The following is a 15,870-nucleotide window of genomic DNA, read 5'->3' on the forward strand; positions in this document are numbered from 1 at the left end:
GTTTATAAAAAAATACGAGAACAAATATCTGACCAAAATTTACATTACTAACATTACTACTATTAACATTACGTCAAAGACAGCCAAAGAAAAAAAAACACTTAAATCACGTTTCTTTAACTTTTCTCGCGATGTTCTGGGAGCTTTGCTGTATACAATCCCAGCTGCTATCTAAGCTAAAGCTAAATTAGCTGCTACTTATTGATTGCAATGTAGTCAAGTTCACACCAAGTATCAGTGAAGGGGCTTCACGGGTGGTTGGGATATGGAGTTAAGAAATATCAAGGACCAGGTAGTAAATACAGCTTTTTCTGAACTTAACATTAAATAACCTGTCGGTTCTCACAACTGCAATCAGCTGGCTAGTCATGTTAGCGGCGTGACGAGCAAAGTTTTCTGCAAGGATGGCTAATGTCACAGACTCCTCACCCCGTAAAGATACATGTAGTTTAAGCTGGAGTTTCTGTAGAGTTAGATGTCTAATGCATTAATTTTGCAATGTACTTAGAAACTGTATCATTATGATCATTGGTATTCCTGTAAATACAGTTGAAAACCCACAAAAATTATTGTAAATATACATTTCACATATATTTGTCGTTTGTACAGTGGTTAGATTTGATTAGTCCACACTTAATTATGTGCCACTGCATTCTGAATATTCCCAGTAGGAAGAAAATGGATGTGTGGGTGGACGTGCTTGAGACAGTTCAGTTTCTTTTTCTTTAGTGACATGTGACAAATTAAAATGCTTGTTGTTTTTTCTTCGGTTGTCTTTGAAGCAGGCTTCATAAGTCTAATTATACTTTTTACGAAAGTCAACTGAGTCATTGTAATCTTTCCTGTACAGTGCATAACAAATTTATTACACCAACTGTCATAAAAACAAGAAAACACAGATATAGTTTTAGAAATCTGTCAAAATAATTATGTAGTTGGTCATTAGGCAGATAAACTGAATTCACATTTTTCTACCTAAATTTGAGCCTGCACATTTATCTGAGAAGCCAGATAGGTCATTCAACAAGTAAAACAAATTTTTCCATTTTGGAATAACTTAATTAATAATTAAATTAAATAACTTTAATTTGGTATCTTAATCAAAAACTAATGATGTGCTTTACAATTTTTTCAGCTTTTTTGTAAAAAAGTAAATTTGAAACTTTGTGGGTAACCACATTACTTATATTTTAGCGTTAAAAATATAGCTTTGATGAAAGAGGTTGTGCATGTATGTATTTATGTCCCTGTAGTTTTTGATTTTCATGTTGAATTGGTCCTATATGTATATGTCTACAAAAAAGTTGTTTGATTTACCTGTACTAATTTTTCTTTCAGTCCCCATTGGTCCAGGCCATATTCAGCCGGAACACAGAAGATGTGACATTTTTACTGAACCACAAAGAAGATGTCAACTCACTGGTAGTGTTACTCAGTTTTAATTCAGGAGTTGTGTTACAAATTACAACATGCTGAAGGCTACTTGCGATTGCACATTAAATTTGTATTTAGACTATAATTTTATATATTTTTTTTTAAATCTCAGGACCAAGAACAAAGCACACCACTACATGCTGCTGCTTATATGGGCGATGTCATTGTTATGGACCTACTTATTAGTTCAGGTAAAAGACAAAAAAAATTGTGTGGTTGTAAGAACAAAATATTTGTTGTAATGACTGATATAAATTAGTCGTATGCAAAAGAACTGTAATACCTCAAAACTGCACAAGCAATAAAACCTAGTTTTGCTTTTTTGTGCTCTCTCACAGGTGCAAATGTCAACGCCAAGGACCAGGGGTTGCTGACTCCTTTACACCGAGCAGCTGCCTCAAGAAATGAAGTAAATTACTATTGTCAAATGGATTTTAAAAAGTCAGTGACAGTTAGCTCTTAATGTTAGACTTATCCTTTTATTTTGTTTTTCCTGTCAGAGGGCTGTGGAGCTATTGCTGAAACACAAAGTAGAGGTTAATGCACGGGACAAGTTCTGGCATACACCCCTGCACATGGCAGCTGCAAACTGGGCTACAGGTTGTGCCAAAGCCCTGATACCACATGTTTGCAGCCTGGATGTAACTGACAAGGCAGGAAGGACACCGCTACATCATGCAGCGCACAGTGGTCATGGGGAGGTAAGCTGAAGAGTCCTCTTACTGACGTTTAACTATTTTAAAACTATTAAAAGCTATCTTTTTATTTGGTGTTTTTTAATAGGTAACATTTATGATATTTTATATTATTATATATAACATTTTACATTGATTTCCATTAGGAAAGTGAATGATATGTTTCTGGGGTTTGAGTAATTGTTGCAGCACGTTTAAAAAAAATTACCTGTTAGGTTGTATTCATCAGCATAGATGAGTTTACATAGATGAAGTGGCTACATCCTGATATTGTGCCTTTAACAGATGGTGAACATGTTCCTGCGTAAAGGTGCAAATGCATGTGCCAAGGACAAGAAGGAAAGGCAAGCAGTCCACTGGGCTGCATCCCTCGGTGAGTAGAGACGCTCCTAGCAGACACAAATGTATCTTGAATTTAATTTTCTTTTATGAGTTTTAAAGAATAACAGATGTCTTCTAGTAACTAACAATATGTACAAACTGGAAGGGATTGGCCTTGACCTTAACAGTGGGATTCTTTTGGGATAAAATAACACTTTCTGTTGTCATCACCAGTGTATGTTTTGTGCTTGGCTGAAAACACAATTGTAAGTGTGCAAGAGTCCTTTAACAGAAAGGAGAGGTCAGAGGTTTAAATGTGAGATATTTTAAATCTTTATACAGTAGTTTCTATATGTTGACAATACACACCACACTTGTAACAATCATAGTTTCTAAGCTACAAGTCTTTCTGTCAACTTTCGACCAGTAAATTATTCAGTTGACCTTGAAGTTTTATCAGAATTCATTCAAAACTTTTCTTGTTTATAGACAAGATAACACACATGCATTCAAATGCTACCAAACACATAACCAGTGTATTCAAATGAGACCAGCTGTTGGCCAGACTGTGTGCCGTTTAATCCAGCTGTGTAACTAGCAAGTGTTGAGATGTACTAGCGTCACAAATATTTGTAGTAAATATGAATCTCTCGCTCTTGTTTTTTTCTTTTTTTTCTAAGGACATTTGGAGGTTGTGAAGCTGCTGTTGTCTCACAGTGGAGATGTGATGTGCAAAGACAAGCGTGGTTACACTCCACTCCACGTTGCAGCTGCCGGCGGACATTTAGACGTAGTCAAATATCTGCTGAGACTGGGGGTGGAGGTAAAGTCTACTGTGGTTGGGATACATTGCTTTTCCCACAATATATCCTCCGAAGAACCGAAGACAAAAAAGTATCTTTCAGTTTAACTTTTTGTTGTGATTTGCTGCCTCTTTGGCGCTAAAAGAGGCCATGAGATGTCAATGAAAAGCCCAGGATGTCCTCTGTTCAGCACATCAGGACTTAGTAGGTTAGCTTAAATAAATCAAAAGATAATCAAAACAAATTTCCATTACAGAGGAATAAAAGAATAAGCTGGATCTCAGGAGGATATAGTTGGTATTTTTTTAATGTTTGGTTTATTATGTGCAGGACAAAAAGTTTTAAATATGTTTAAGCTTTCTGCTGAGTTTCTTTTTCAGAATTAAGATATTGAGACACTTTCTGCTCAATTTTAAACCCCAAACCAGACAGTCAGTGGTAATAAATGGTTTGATAAAAGGTGAGGCATAAATAACTTGTGTTGTGTGGAGCTCCAGGATTGGCTTTATGTTGTTTTCCAGGCTGTACCAACACTTATGCTGCTGCATTGTGAGTGAATCCAAAATAGATGCATAAATTCAGTACTTGCCCCCTTCCTGATTTCCTTTTTTTTTCTTTGCACATATGTCACACTTACATGTTTCAGATCATCAAATTTTTTAATTAGACAGAATTAAACAGAAATAACCAAGGTAAATACAAAATGTAGTTTTTAAATAATGATTTCATTTATGAAGAAACAAAAAACTATTCAAACCTACCTGGCCCTGTTTGAAAAAGTTAATGCCCGCCCTTGTTGCACTATGAAATAACTGAATAATCATGTTTTTTTGGAAAGCTGAGTTCAAGTTCATTACTGCACCCAGACCTAATTAGTGCCAGACCCACTGAATCAAGTCACTTAAATGGAACCTGTCTCACAAAGTGAAACAGGCTAAAAGATCTCAAAAAGAAAGGCATCATGCAGCAAGCTAAAGAAACTCAACAACTGATGACAAGTCTGGAAAGAGTTAACATTTCCATTTTTAGCCATTTATAAATGGCTATAATAGTGTTTTTCACACAGGGCCAAGTAGATTTGGATACCTTTTCCGCTTAATAAATTAAATCATAATTTAAAGACTGCAGTTTGTATTTACTCAGGTTATCTGTCTAATATTACATTTTTTGATGATCTGAAATATGAAATCTGGAAGGGGGCAAATACTTCTTTACATTTTTTATTTCTTTTTTAAAACCTCACATATAATGATCTACGTCAGCCGCCCACTGATATAATCTGCAGTATTTCTTGGGCATATGGCTCTTGTTATTTACAGCAAACTGTTTTATACTCCATTGGTTTATGTATTTGTCTATATATTTTGATATCTGCTTCCAGATTGATGAGCCCAACATTTTTGGGAACACAGCGCTCCACATGGCCTGTCACACAGGGCAAGACACTGTGGCCACTGAACTGGTGAACAGTGGCGCCAGCATCAACCAACCCAACTACAACGGCAACACACCATTACATCTGGCAGCTGCCTCCTCCAGCGGGGTGTTGTGTCTTGAGCTCCTAGTCAACAATGGTGCTGATGTCAGCGTACAGGTTAAAAGGATGATAAATAAGAAAATAATCATCTATTGGTTGAGGGGATAATTGGCTGGAAGACTGAATGTTTTCTTTTTGTCTAATAAACAGAATAAGAAAGACATGAGCCCTTTACATATGGCTGCAATGCACGGACGCTTCACTGGCTCGCAGATTCTCATCCAAAATGGTAACAAAGTGCAAAATTTGGTGTAATGTGACTGATAATGAAAAGGGTTCTTAAAATATCTAAGCTCGAGAGACACCTATCCACGCATTTTTTTTCCCTCCCACTTACACAGGGGGAGAGATCGATTGTGTTGACAGTAATGGAAACGCTCCTCTTCATGTTGCTGCCAGACATGGTCAGGAGCTGCTGGTCAGTACTCTGCTGACAAACGGTGCTGATAAAGGCAGGTAGGTCTGTGAGTCATTGATCAGTTGTATAAAATGTATTCAAAATTATGACATCCTTGCCTCCTCGCAACCCCCTTGCAGTGACTCTGTCGCTGTCAAGTAGCTTTCCAACTTGGCACATACTTACCAAACGTAACAATGTCATCATCTCTGCAGACAAGGAATTAATGGGATGCTTCCACTGCATTTGGCGGCGCTCTACGGCTTTCCAGACTGTTGTCGCAAGTTACTGTCTAACGGTGAGAATCTGTTTTGAGTCACCCCGTTTCAGAATCACATTTCTTTCTTGTTACATTTTAATTACTAACACCAGCTCGTTTCTGTTGTTCGTCTTTGTTCAGGCCAGTTTTACAACATGGCGCCAATGCTGACGAATGACCAAAGTGTGGGGTTCGACATAAACATGTTAGATGATCATGGAAGGACGTGCCTGCATGCAGCTGCATCTGGAGGGTGAGTGGTGCAGACTCTAAGTAAATGCTTTTAATAGCTGGCACAATTTTGTCCTCGTGCACTTGTAAATAGAAGTCTGAATTATAAGTGCATCCATGTATGACAAGTATTATTAGTCATCAGTAGCTGTGTAAATTTCAGAACATAGTAATGTTGTGAATTTTCTGTGTTGTTCAGCCACAACACAGAGGTCAGTCGGCGATACACTACGAATGTCAAAGGAGGGTAAAACTATTGTAAAGATCGTAATGCCAATTATTTGTTGTGTTGTTTTCCGAGTCATAAGGTTTGAGGCAGAAATAAATCAACAGAAAATGAGCTTAAATGATAAACTTCAGAAATATTTGTGAGCTATGCACTGCACTTGTGAGACACTTGGTTCTCAGTTGAAGTCTTTATTTTTTTTATTTTGCAGGAATGTCGAGTGTGTTAATTTGCTGTTAAGCAGCGGTGCTGAGCTGGATATAAAAGACAATTTGGGAAGGTAAGCAGTCCTGAATGGCTGGAGGTAAGAACTGAACTTTGGTGTTACCTGATGTGTCCTGTTTTGCTTTGCAGATCTCCTCTGCACTACGCTGCAGCAAATGGGAACAGCCAGTGCACCATCTCCCTGGTGAGAGCTGGTGCAGATGTCAATGAGCTGGATCTGACGGGCTGCAACCCCCTGCACTATGCTGCTGCTTCACACACCTTCTCTGGGTAAGAGTCTTTACTGACATTTTAAATTTGCACATTTCACTCAACAACATGAAAGCATGGATCCATCCTACCTTGTATAAATCGTTCAGGCTGCTGATGGTGGTGTAACGTGTGGCAGAATTTTCTTGACTCGCTTTGGACCATTTTGCACCAATTAATATTTTTTTAAACACCACAGCCTACATGAGTATAGCTCCTGACGATGTTTACATTATACTCATCTTCTGATGGCTCCTTCCAGCAAGATAAAACAATCTGTGACAAAGCTTGAAATCTGGTTTCCTGAACATGACAATGAGTTCACTGCACTCAGACGACTTCCAGTAAAGCACCTTTGGAGTGTGGTGGAACGAGAGATGCTCACTATGGATGTGCAGGCGACAAATCAGCAGCAACTGTGTGATGCTGTTATGGACCAATATGAGGAATGTTTCCGGCACTTTGTTGAAGTAGCTTAAAAAGTGCTCATCTTTTTTTCCACAGAGGGGGTCCAAACTCTGACTCAGACGTCAACGTGGAAAAGCAACATGAAGCCTCTCTGTAAGTCATATACGTCACATTTATATATTATACTGTTTGTGCTTTACCATGCAGAATCTAGAGTAATTATCATTTTAAATTAAAATTACACAGACAATTGGAGGTAGTTTGGGTAACTTTTAGTAATGTTCTTTATCAGGAATTATTTAAAGAGTTGATAGGAACAAAATCAGAGGACAGAAAAATGACTTTAATGGAACTTGACGTTAGTTCATAAAGACACAGACTTGTACATTAACGTACATTAAACTCTTGTAAAGTTTAAGTGTTGAGACTGTGAACTTGTTTCGTTCAGGTGTTTAGACTACTTGCTTGACAACGGGGCGAACCCAACTCTGAAGAACAGCAAGGGATACAGTGCCGTTCACTATGCAGCTGCTTATGGGAACAAACAGCATTTAGAGCTGGTCAGTGGTGTCTTCTCATTTTTCATTTAGTTCATACATTTTCTTTTTAACTGACTGCAATCTGGACCTATTTGGAATTCTGTTACTTTTCCAGCTCTTGGAAATTTCTTTCAACTGTCTTGAGGAGGCTGAAAGTAATGTTCCAGTCAGCCCTTTGCACTTAGCTGTGAGTATAAAGTAAAAGCCTTGAAAATTATGCAACTAGCAGAGGTCCTGCTAGTTTACATGCTTTCAACTGTATTGTCTTCATGCATTTTGTCACTGCAGGCATATTTTGGCCACTGTGAAGCTCTGCGTTTGCTTTGTGAGACATTAGTGAGTCTGGATGTGCGAGACATTGAAGGCCAAACTGCCCTCCACCTCGCTGCTCAGAAGGGCTTCTCCCCATGTGTAGAAGTACTGTTGAAACATCAAGCCTCCTACACACTGAAGGAGCACAAGCACAAGTGGACAGCTCTTCACACTGCAGGTGTGTGCATCTCAGTACATATTTGTGCCCATACAGTAATGCTTAAGTGTGTTTATCTTGTATTTTTTAGTGCCCCATTGATGGATTTGGGTTGATTTTGTTCTGAAAGTAAACAATGCAGCTTTTTGGTTAAGATTTGTTTTTTCTTTTAAACTTATGTTTTTATCTTTGTGTCCCTTCTGCTCGAGCAGCTGCTGAGGGCCAAGTGGACTGTATCCTCCTGTTAGTTAACATGGAACAAAGTGCTGACATCATTGACAGCCCAGACACACAGGGACAGTGAGTCACTTTGCATCTTTTAATTTGTGTTCGGTGTATTTATTTATTTATTAGTCACGTAAACATGGTTATTTGTGGGCGATTTTAATTATTTATTGTGACATGACACTTATAAAGTAAATAGTCTTCAGCAGTGTGTCTCATGGTCCAACCAGATTAAATTTTCATTAAACTGATACTGATTGCGTGATAACAAGGTAAGCGCAGAAAGGAACAGATTTTATCAGGCATTAAAGCAACGGTTGTGTATATTGATAATAAATTGTCTTTTAAGGTAGTAAAATAAAATAAGAAGATAAACAATTAAGTATTGAACATCTACGAGAAACCGCAAAAGGATGCAAATAACCATGAGGGATTTATGCTTCTGTGAAAAGCTGAAGCAAAAGTCATCGTGTCATGCAGTCTGAGGCTATTGTGATTGGCCTGTTTCTTACCGTCGATTCCTCCTGTGCATTTCTGGCTACTTTTTTGCAAAAACTACTGGAACATATGTGAGGGAATGTAAAAAGAAGTGAAAAACTCGAGTGTCAAATATGATTAGCTTTCGTTGAAAAAACAAAAAACCACGGGAACACAATGTGTCTGAGTGTGTTCGCTCAGACACCATATGAGCGAAAATAACTTGAAACACAACTTTCTTTCTTTTTTTTTATTTTTATAAAGCTCTGACTTGTATTATGAGTATGAGTCTGTGGTCTGAAAGAGAGTCCTGTAACTCTGTCTGCAAAATATAGTATATAATGACCAATGTTGGGCAATTAATTATATAGTTACTTCTTCAAAAAAGTTACTGAGTTTTGCAAACAACAAAGTTTTTTTTGCAGCTGTTTACCTAAAAATGCTGCCAAGGCATTTTTTTTAAAAATAAACATTTCAAACTATTTACAGAACAATCAGCTGTTCTGCATCAAATCTGATGCCACACAAATGATTTGTGCCACTCCAAAAAATTATTTCTATCCACTATAATAAAAAGGAGAACAACAGGCTGATACCTGCAGGCCTGACAACAGGAGATGTATCACTTCTGTAACACCTGTAGCACTCAGCAGTCGCCTCATTGTTCTGTTGTTTTTCTGGCGTTGTTTTCGCTCACAGGCGGAGAGCGCTTTCAAGCATTTTCCTTATAAGATGCCGTTTTTACTGTTTCTTCCCGCAGTAAATATAAACAACGATAGTATTCAGGAAGAAAACCAAACATTGCAGATAATATTTATCATAACTCTGGTTTTACGTGGCCTATCAACACAATTTAAAAACTGGTATAAAGTCCACACTTTTTCCGTCAATTGTTCTGTCAGTCCTGCTCACATCTCCAATGGTTGTACACGTCATTAACGTGGCTTCACTCCTCATCAGCCGCTTTGCTAGCTAAAACACCGGTGTCGGCACATAAGGACGCTGTCATAGCCTGTCAACGACGTTGATTAGCTGCGTATATACGAATGTGAATCGCGTTATTGGCTGGACTATGGGATAAGGTGGTATCGTTGTAATCCCATACTGGAGCAGCCAGTCACTCACTGACTAACACTGCAAAACAGAATTGTTAAAGTATTAATTTCATTTCAGGTTAGATTTTTTTTTGTGCGCAACGCAGATTTTCTGTGCGCAGAGACCGTGCCAGCAGTGCGCAATTGCGCACGTGCGCAGCTTAGAGGGAACATTGATCCCCACAAGGAGTGAAGACCTGTGAGGAGAAAATAGTCCCAGTATTGTGTTAGTTTTTATTGGGCTGGCACTGATTATAAAACAGCCTCTTAGGTTCTACAAAGATTCACCACATGAGTCTTAGGCTACGTTCACACTGCAGGTCTCAATGCTCAATTCCAATTTTTTGATCAAATACGATATTTTTGTCTGCTTGTTCACACTACAAATAAAATGCGACAGCAAACGCGCTCTAGTGTGAACCCTCAAAGTGGCCGCATGCGCAAAAGAAGACGTCACACACAACGCGCTCTGTTTAGACCCAGAGCAAACTATATTGTTTGACTCATGGCCGTTAATATAAAGACTTCCGACTTTACGTTTCCCAATTTTTGCTTTAAGTTATTTTGTTATTTACATAATAATGTAAATAACCTAATAATTATCCTTATTGCTGTTTTAGAGGAGCGGTGTTTCAAAGGATAGTTGCAGATTTCTGTCAGAATCTGCAGATTATACAGTATAAATAAAATGTTCATGTTTCTCCAACGTTGTCTTCCCAACAGTTTCACTGACATCTACACTGGATGGCCAGGAAGCGTTCACGATGTCTTCTCGGGCGCTTCTCCGGAGCTGATAATTGGCGCCTTGTCTTGTGTCAGTGACGTAAAAGACGGATTTAATGCGAATTGACCATTCAAACAGCAGTCGCTTTCTAAAACATCGGATATGTATCGGATTCAGTACCACATACGAAAGTGACCCAGATCAGATTTGAAAATATCGGATTTGTGCCGTTCACACTGTCATACCATGATCGGATTTGGGTCGCATAGGGTCAAAAAAATGGGATTTGATGCGCTTTCGCCTGCAGTGTGAACGTAGCCTAAATCAGCAGATAGTTGAAGTGACAGAATCATGCCTACAACTGAATTCTGCTTGTTGTACAGGACGGCTCTCATGCTGGCAGCTCTCGGTTGCCACACCGACTGTGTCCACATACTGCTGGAGAAAAATGCAAAGCCTGATGCTGCAGACAAACAAGGCTTCACTGCTTTACACCGAGCTGTGAGTGTGTGCATGTCGCACGTCACTTCTTTTCATTGCACTCAATAATTATTGCAAATAGAAGATTATACCTTTACCACCACCCTCGTGCCTCCTGTCACATGATATCTTGTGTACTCATCCTGCAGGTCATAATGGGCAGTGAGGAGTGTGTGTCTGCTCTGCTGGAACATGGAGCTTCTGCTCTGTGCCGAGACTCTAGGGGGAGGACCCCGCTGCACCTCGCAGCATCCTGTGGTCACACGGAGCTGCTCCGCTCTTTGCTAAAGGCTGCAAAGAAAGCTGACCCTCTGGACTCCATGCTGGACTACAAAGGCTACACACCCACTCACTGGGCTGCCTACCATGGTGAGACATCAGAGCAGCACTTCATGTCAAATGAGCAGTTTATAATTAAGCCGTTTTAACACAATAGACCTGCCTGTTCATACATCATTTTTGTGTATCATGAGAAACTGCGTTTTATTGTGCATTAAGTCATTTAAATAAAAATGTAAACATCAATTATGTCTCTATTTGTTTCCAACCTTTCTTAGGTCATGACGGATGTTTATGCATTTTACTTGAAAACAAACTTTTTAGCATCCAGGAAGGAAGTCTCTTCACCCCATTGCACTGTGCTCTGTGAGTTATTATGTGCGCACACATGCTTTTTAGAAGTCAGCTTAAATAAATTTAGTGTAGTTCTTCACATTTTAAACACCTCTGTTTGCCACATGCAGAGTTAAAGGGCACGAAGCTGCAGCAGACCTTCTAGTGAAGACTTTTGGCCCTCAAATTGTCAGCATTAGTGACGCCAAAGGAAGGTAGGTAACTTTCATTCAGACGGTTTCATACAACACAGCCAGCAGGTGTCAGTAAAGTTAATGTAATAGTTTTAGGTTTATTTTACATGTGGCATACATTTCCCAGCAGTCATAATACACTGCTCATATTATTTTTTATGATTGCTACTCATTTAAAAGTGGCCTAATTTGAAATGTACAGTGTGATTTATTTATTTTTTCTCTATATTACATAAACAGGCTCTACTCGGGCTACTACTAAAGCTACAAGTTATTTTGTATGATTCGGTTTTAATGGATTTTTTTGCATCACCTTTCCCAAACTGGACAGTGTTTTCTCCTTCGTGGGCTGTGAACATTTCTGCTCATCTAGTATTTTGATGTGTTCCTTGCTTGAGTTCAGGACCCCACTGCATGCTGCTGCATATTCAGGGAACGTTGCTGGGCTGCAGCTGGTTCTGGCCCAGGGAGCACAGGTTAATGCTGTGGACCACTGTGGATGCTCTGCTCTGATGGTTGCTGCTGCCTGTGGACAGACCAGAGCTGTTGGTATGTGTGAAACAAGGAAGTCCTTTGAAATGTTTTTGTTTCTTTCTGCACCTGGAAACCTTTAAAAACTATCTAGACTATTTAGAGCTGGAGAGCTTCTTTTCTCACATCCCTCAGTGATGGTTTCTTTTAATAAACCACTTTGTTCCACTGTTGCACTGTCATGTGAAAACACCAACCAACAGCTTGAGGTGTAGTAGTCTGGGTTTGTTGATGTTTACTTCCTGTATTTCAGAGTTCTTGCTGAACAAGGCGACCCCAGACCTGACCCTGGTGGATTTCAATAACAACACAGCCCTTCACTTAGCCTGCAGCAAGGTCCCATACACACAAACAAATGGGTGCACTAAATGCATGCAGTGTCACACAAATAGTTGCATGAGTGTAGCAGGAGATCAGTTTAACATCCGTCACAGAAGGTGATTAGAAATGTAATGCATGAAAATCAAGTTTAATATGTATCATAACTGTTGTTTGTCGGCCTGTCTGGAGTATAATTCTGATTTAATTTGAACTAATTCTAATAGTAGTTTTTCTTATATGAAACCTGCATATGCATGGCTCATAATACTAAGTACTTGTTTTGAATTTCAGTGAATAAAGCGGATGGTTTTAACAACATTAACATGCTTTATTCTGCAGGGTCATGAGATGTGTGCCTTGTTAATCCTGGGAGAGATCACCGATTCCTCACTCATAAATGCAAGAAACAACGCTCTCCAAATGTGAGTTGTCTTGACGTAGCAGTCAGCTGATCTCCATAAACAGTTATCTGCAGAGACACAAGAAGGTTTCTGGTTTCTGTTTGTTGTTCAAGTATTATTGGCTGGCCACACTGGAAGCCCAGAAACATATAATCATGGTAAAAAGAAAATACACCTTCCCTGACAAAATAAAAAAATAGTCTTATCCTTAGCAGGTCTTCGAGCAGCAAAGTGCACTCTTACTGCTTCCAGGTGCTGCTAATCAAATAAAATTGATTAACTGCTTCTCAGCAAGCATGAGCAGCTCTATAAAAGGGAAGGTTTTGGCAGTTTTGCCAGTCTGGAGCATTCAGTTGTGTGTTAACACGATGTCATGCCTTGTTCTGCAGACAAAGAGAAAATGTGACAAATCTGAATGTCTGTTCTGAAAAACATAAATCTCACTGTAGTTTAATCTGTCCTCAGTGCACTGTAGTCAGACCTTTTATTCTCATGCAGGCCGCTTCACATTGCAGCAAGGAAAGGTCTGGCGACTGTTGTGCAGGTGTTACTGAGCAGAGGAGCAGCAGTCATGGCTGTAGATGAGGAAGGTAGGTTGGGATTATATTTCTGTGATAAGAATACCAAAGCAGGTATGTTCAACCTGCGGAGGATTGTGTGGGTTACTGATTTGCCTTTTTATCCTCTGCAGGCCACACGCCAGCTCTGGCCTGTGCCCCGAACAAAAACGTAGCAGAGTGTCTGGCCCTCATCCTTTCCACCATGAAGCCTTTCCCTCCCAGAGAGGCTGGTCCTAACACAGCCTCCCACTTCAGCCCCATCCTGAAGAACTGCACTATCGCTGCCTCCTGCGGGGCCAGTGGAAACCTGTGCCATGCCTGAGCACAGGACCAAATTCACACTGTCAGTCAGTGTTAGCCTGTAAGCCACTTTTGTGACAAAAATGCAGCTTCATCCCAGCGTAACCCAAAGTCACCATGAACACCTGTGGTCATGCATAGCTTTTTGTCTCTCGTGTCATGGCATTTCTATACATGACAGCATATGCTTGCTCGCCAGTAGCATAAAACCTAGTCTTACTCTAATATTAGCTTTCACATTATTCTCTCTATTAAGAGTGTAGTTATTTTAATGAAGTACTAATCTTTAGATATGAATGGAAGGTTTAAAATAAGCACACAACACAAGCCTCCCCACCTGAACCTCATCCACTATCAGTATTTACTTTTATTTAAGCAACATAATCTCAAAACTCCATGTTTGTCTTCAGTTGATACGAGTGCACAGATGCTCAGGTGTTTAGTGTCTGTGTGTGTGCGTGTGTGTTTGGCTTAGTTTTCATATTACTAGATGCTGCTTCTAAATATAAATATTTTAATATATCTAACAGGTGCTGTAAACCTTTTATGCAATTAATAGCACTATTTTCTTATCCTACGCACGGTGTAGCAAACACTACACTGATAAAAAGCCACCTATTATTCTGATATTATCATGATTTAAAACTTCAGTTAGCCTACCAGCCATAAGCATGTTTATAGTTTAAATGAGAATTTAACAACTTTAGTGTATATAGCACTCTTAAAATGAAGTTAACCTTGAAAATCCCAAATTATTGGATTAACCTCAGGTCAGTGTGTACTGTAATCCCGGTGCAATAACAAGCACTGCTCAGACTGGATGTTACATACTCGTATAAACTATGAGTAAAGTATATCAGTTCAATAATCCAGACAGAGAAATGTCAAATAAATAATCAACGCATTAGTTGCTGTGAACACTTTAAATACATTTAAAAAATTTCACAAGGCTTTAAATGTCGAGTAGAAATGGTAATTGTTGAATTAATTTCGAGTCCCAAAGCATCTTTGAATTATTTTTTCTCATAAACGTTTAAAGACCCAAAGATGATTATAATCTATCACAAACACACACATTTGAGAAGTTGGAATTAACAGATACCCAGCTTGTTTTTTTGTTTGTTTTAATGACATGCTGTATTATCAAAATTCGTGTTTGATTTAATCAGTAAAGCATGAACAGTTAGGTGAGTTATAAGGGGTTTTGTTTTTTTCTATACAAGATCTCAGTGGGGAAGAAACCCAGAGTCACAGCACGTGTTCAGGAGCTAGCGTTGATCTGTTCCTGTTAAACATTTGCAAACTTTTGTCATTGTTATAAAGAAAATTGGTGACGACAAATTAATTTAGATACATAAAATTATCTGTGCTGCTACAAACAAGCCTCACTGCCTCTCTCTTTAAAGATCAAACTTTTTATAAATAGTGTTGTGCATCAAATGTTTGCCTTTTTTTTTAAGTCGAAGTCAAAGGCCAGACCTGCAGCTCAGCTGATGCCATTTATCCAAAAGATATTTTCTTCCTAGTTATAGCCGCTGTGTTTTCTTAAAATGCCTTTAAACTATTTGCACTCTGACATCAAAGTTTACAATTTAATGAGGGCATCTTTCCTAGAGTTATGGTGTTGTGTTTGGAGAAAAAAATAGGGAGAAAAAAATCTGTTAGGCATTTCTAAACACAATGTGTAATGAAATGTTGTGAATAACTTCAGGAATTTCCCTGTTGCAGCGTTTCATGTGAGCAAACTGTGTCTTCCGTACAAGTTACTCAAATTTGAGGATGTCACAGCTTGAAAGTGTGGTTTGGTTGTGGCTGGCATTCATAATAGGCCGGAATAAATGAATCACCACCATCTGAAGAAGTCTTGCTGTCTTTATTTTATTATTTCAAAATCTTATTAGAGTTTGATAAACGGAAGCACCGATCTGGGCTCATCGTCTTGTCTGCACCCTTGTGTTCTTCCTTAGAGATGATGCCCGCTGTGTAAGGAAACAGATTTTTGTGCTGGCTCGATTCATTTTTGTCAACGAAACTTTGAATACATCAGATTAGATTTATATGAAAATCTTTTTAATTTTGGTTTTCAGTTCAGTTAGTTTCTTGAATGAATTTGCTTGTTACCCTTTTATTGTATTAAATATTACTTTTAGTTTTGTTT

The 15,870-nt window shown here is 38.8% G+C and overlaps 1 protein-coding gene across 1 annotated transcript; it reads left to right on the plus strand.

The window, feature by feature from the left end:
* Positions 1 to 149: 149 nt before the first annotated feature.
* On the plus strand, positions 150 to 15,566 carry ankrd52b (ankyrin repeat domain 52b). The gene is made up of 28 exons (XM_085273731.1): positions 150 to 292; positions 1,339 to 1,422; positions 1,547 to 1,625; positions 1,773 to 1,843; positions 1,935 to 2,135; positions 2,415 to 2,502; positions 3,131 to 3,273; positions 4,635 to 4,847; positions 4,941 to 5,019; positions 5,132 to 5,246; positions 5,403 to 5,485; positions 5,588 to 5,699; positions 6,115 to 6,183; positions 6,258 to 6,398; positions 6,882 to 6,938; positions 7,234 to 7,345; positions 7,440 to 7,511; positions 7,613 to 7,814; positions 8,006 to 8,093; positions 10,697 to 10,814; positions 10,943 to 11,162; positions 11,351 to 11,438; positions 11,537 to 11,620; positions 12,003 to 12,148; positions 12,384 to 12,466; positions 12,791 to 12,873; positions 13,351 to 13,442; positions 13,544 to 15,566. The coding sequence occupies exons 1-28, from the start codon at positions 266 to 268 to the stop codon at positions 13,732 to 13,734; spliced, it is 3,141 nt and encodes a 1,046-aa protein (XP_085129857.1). The 5' UTR covers positions 150 to 265; the 3' UTR covers positions 13,735 to 15,566.
* Positions 15,567 to 15,870: the final 304 nt, after the last annotated feature.

Source organism: Mchenga conophoros, linkage group LG5 (genome assembly GCF_057382185.1).
Source record: "Mchenga conophoros isolate Kocher_MC1m ecotype Shallow Benthic linkage group LG5, M_conophoros_male_GT1.1, whole genome shotgun sequence".
NCBI classification, from domain to species: domain Eukaryota; kingdom Metazoa; phylum Chordata; class Actinopteri; order Cichliformes; family Cichlidae; genus Mchenga; species Mchenga conophoros.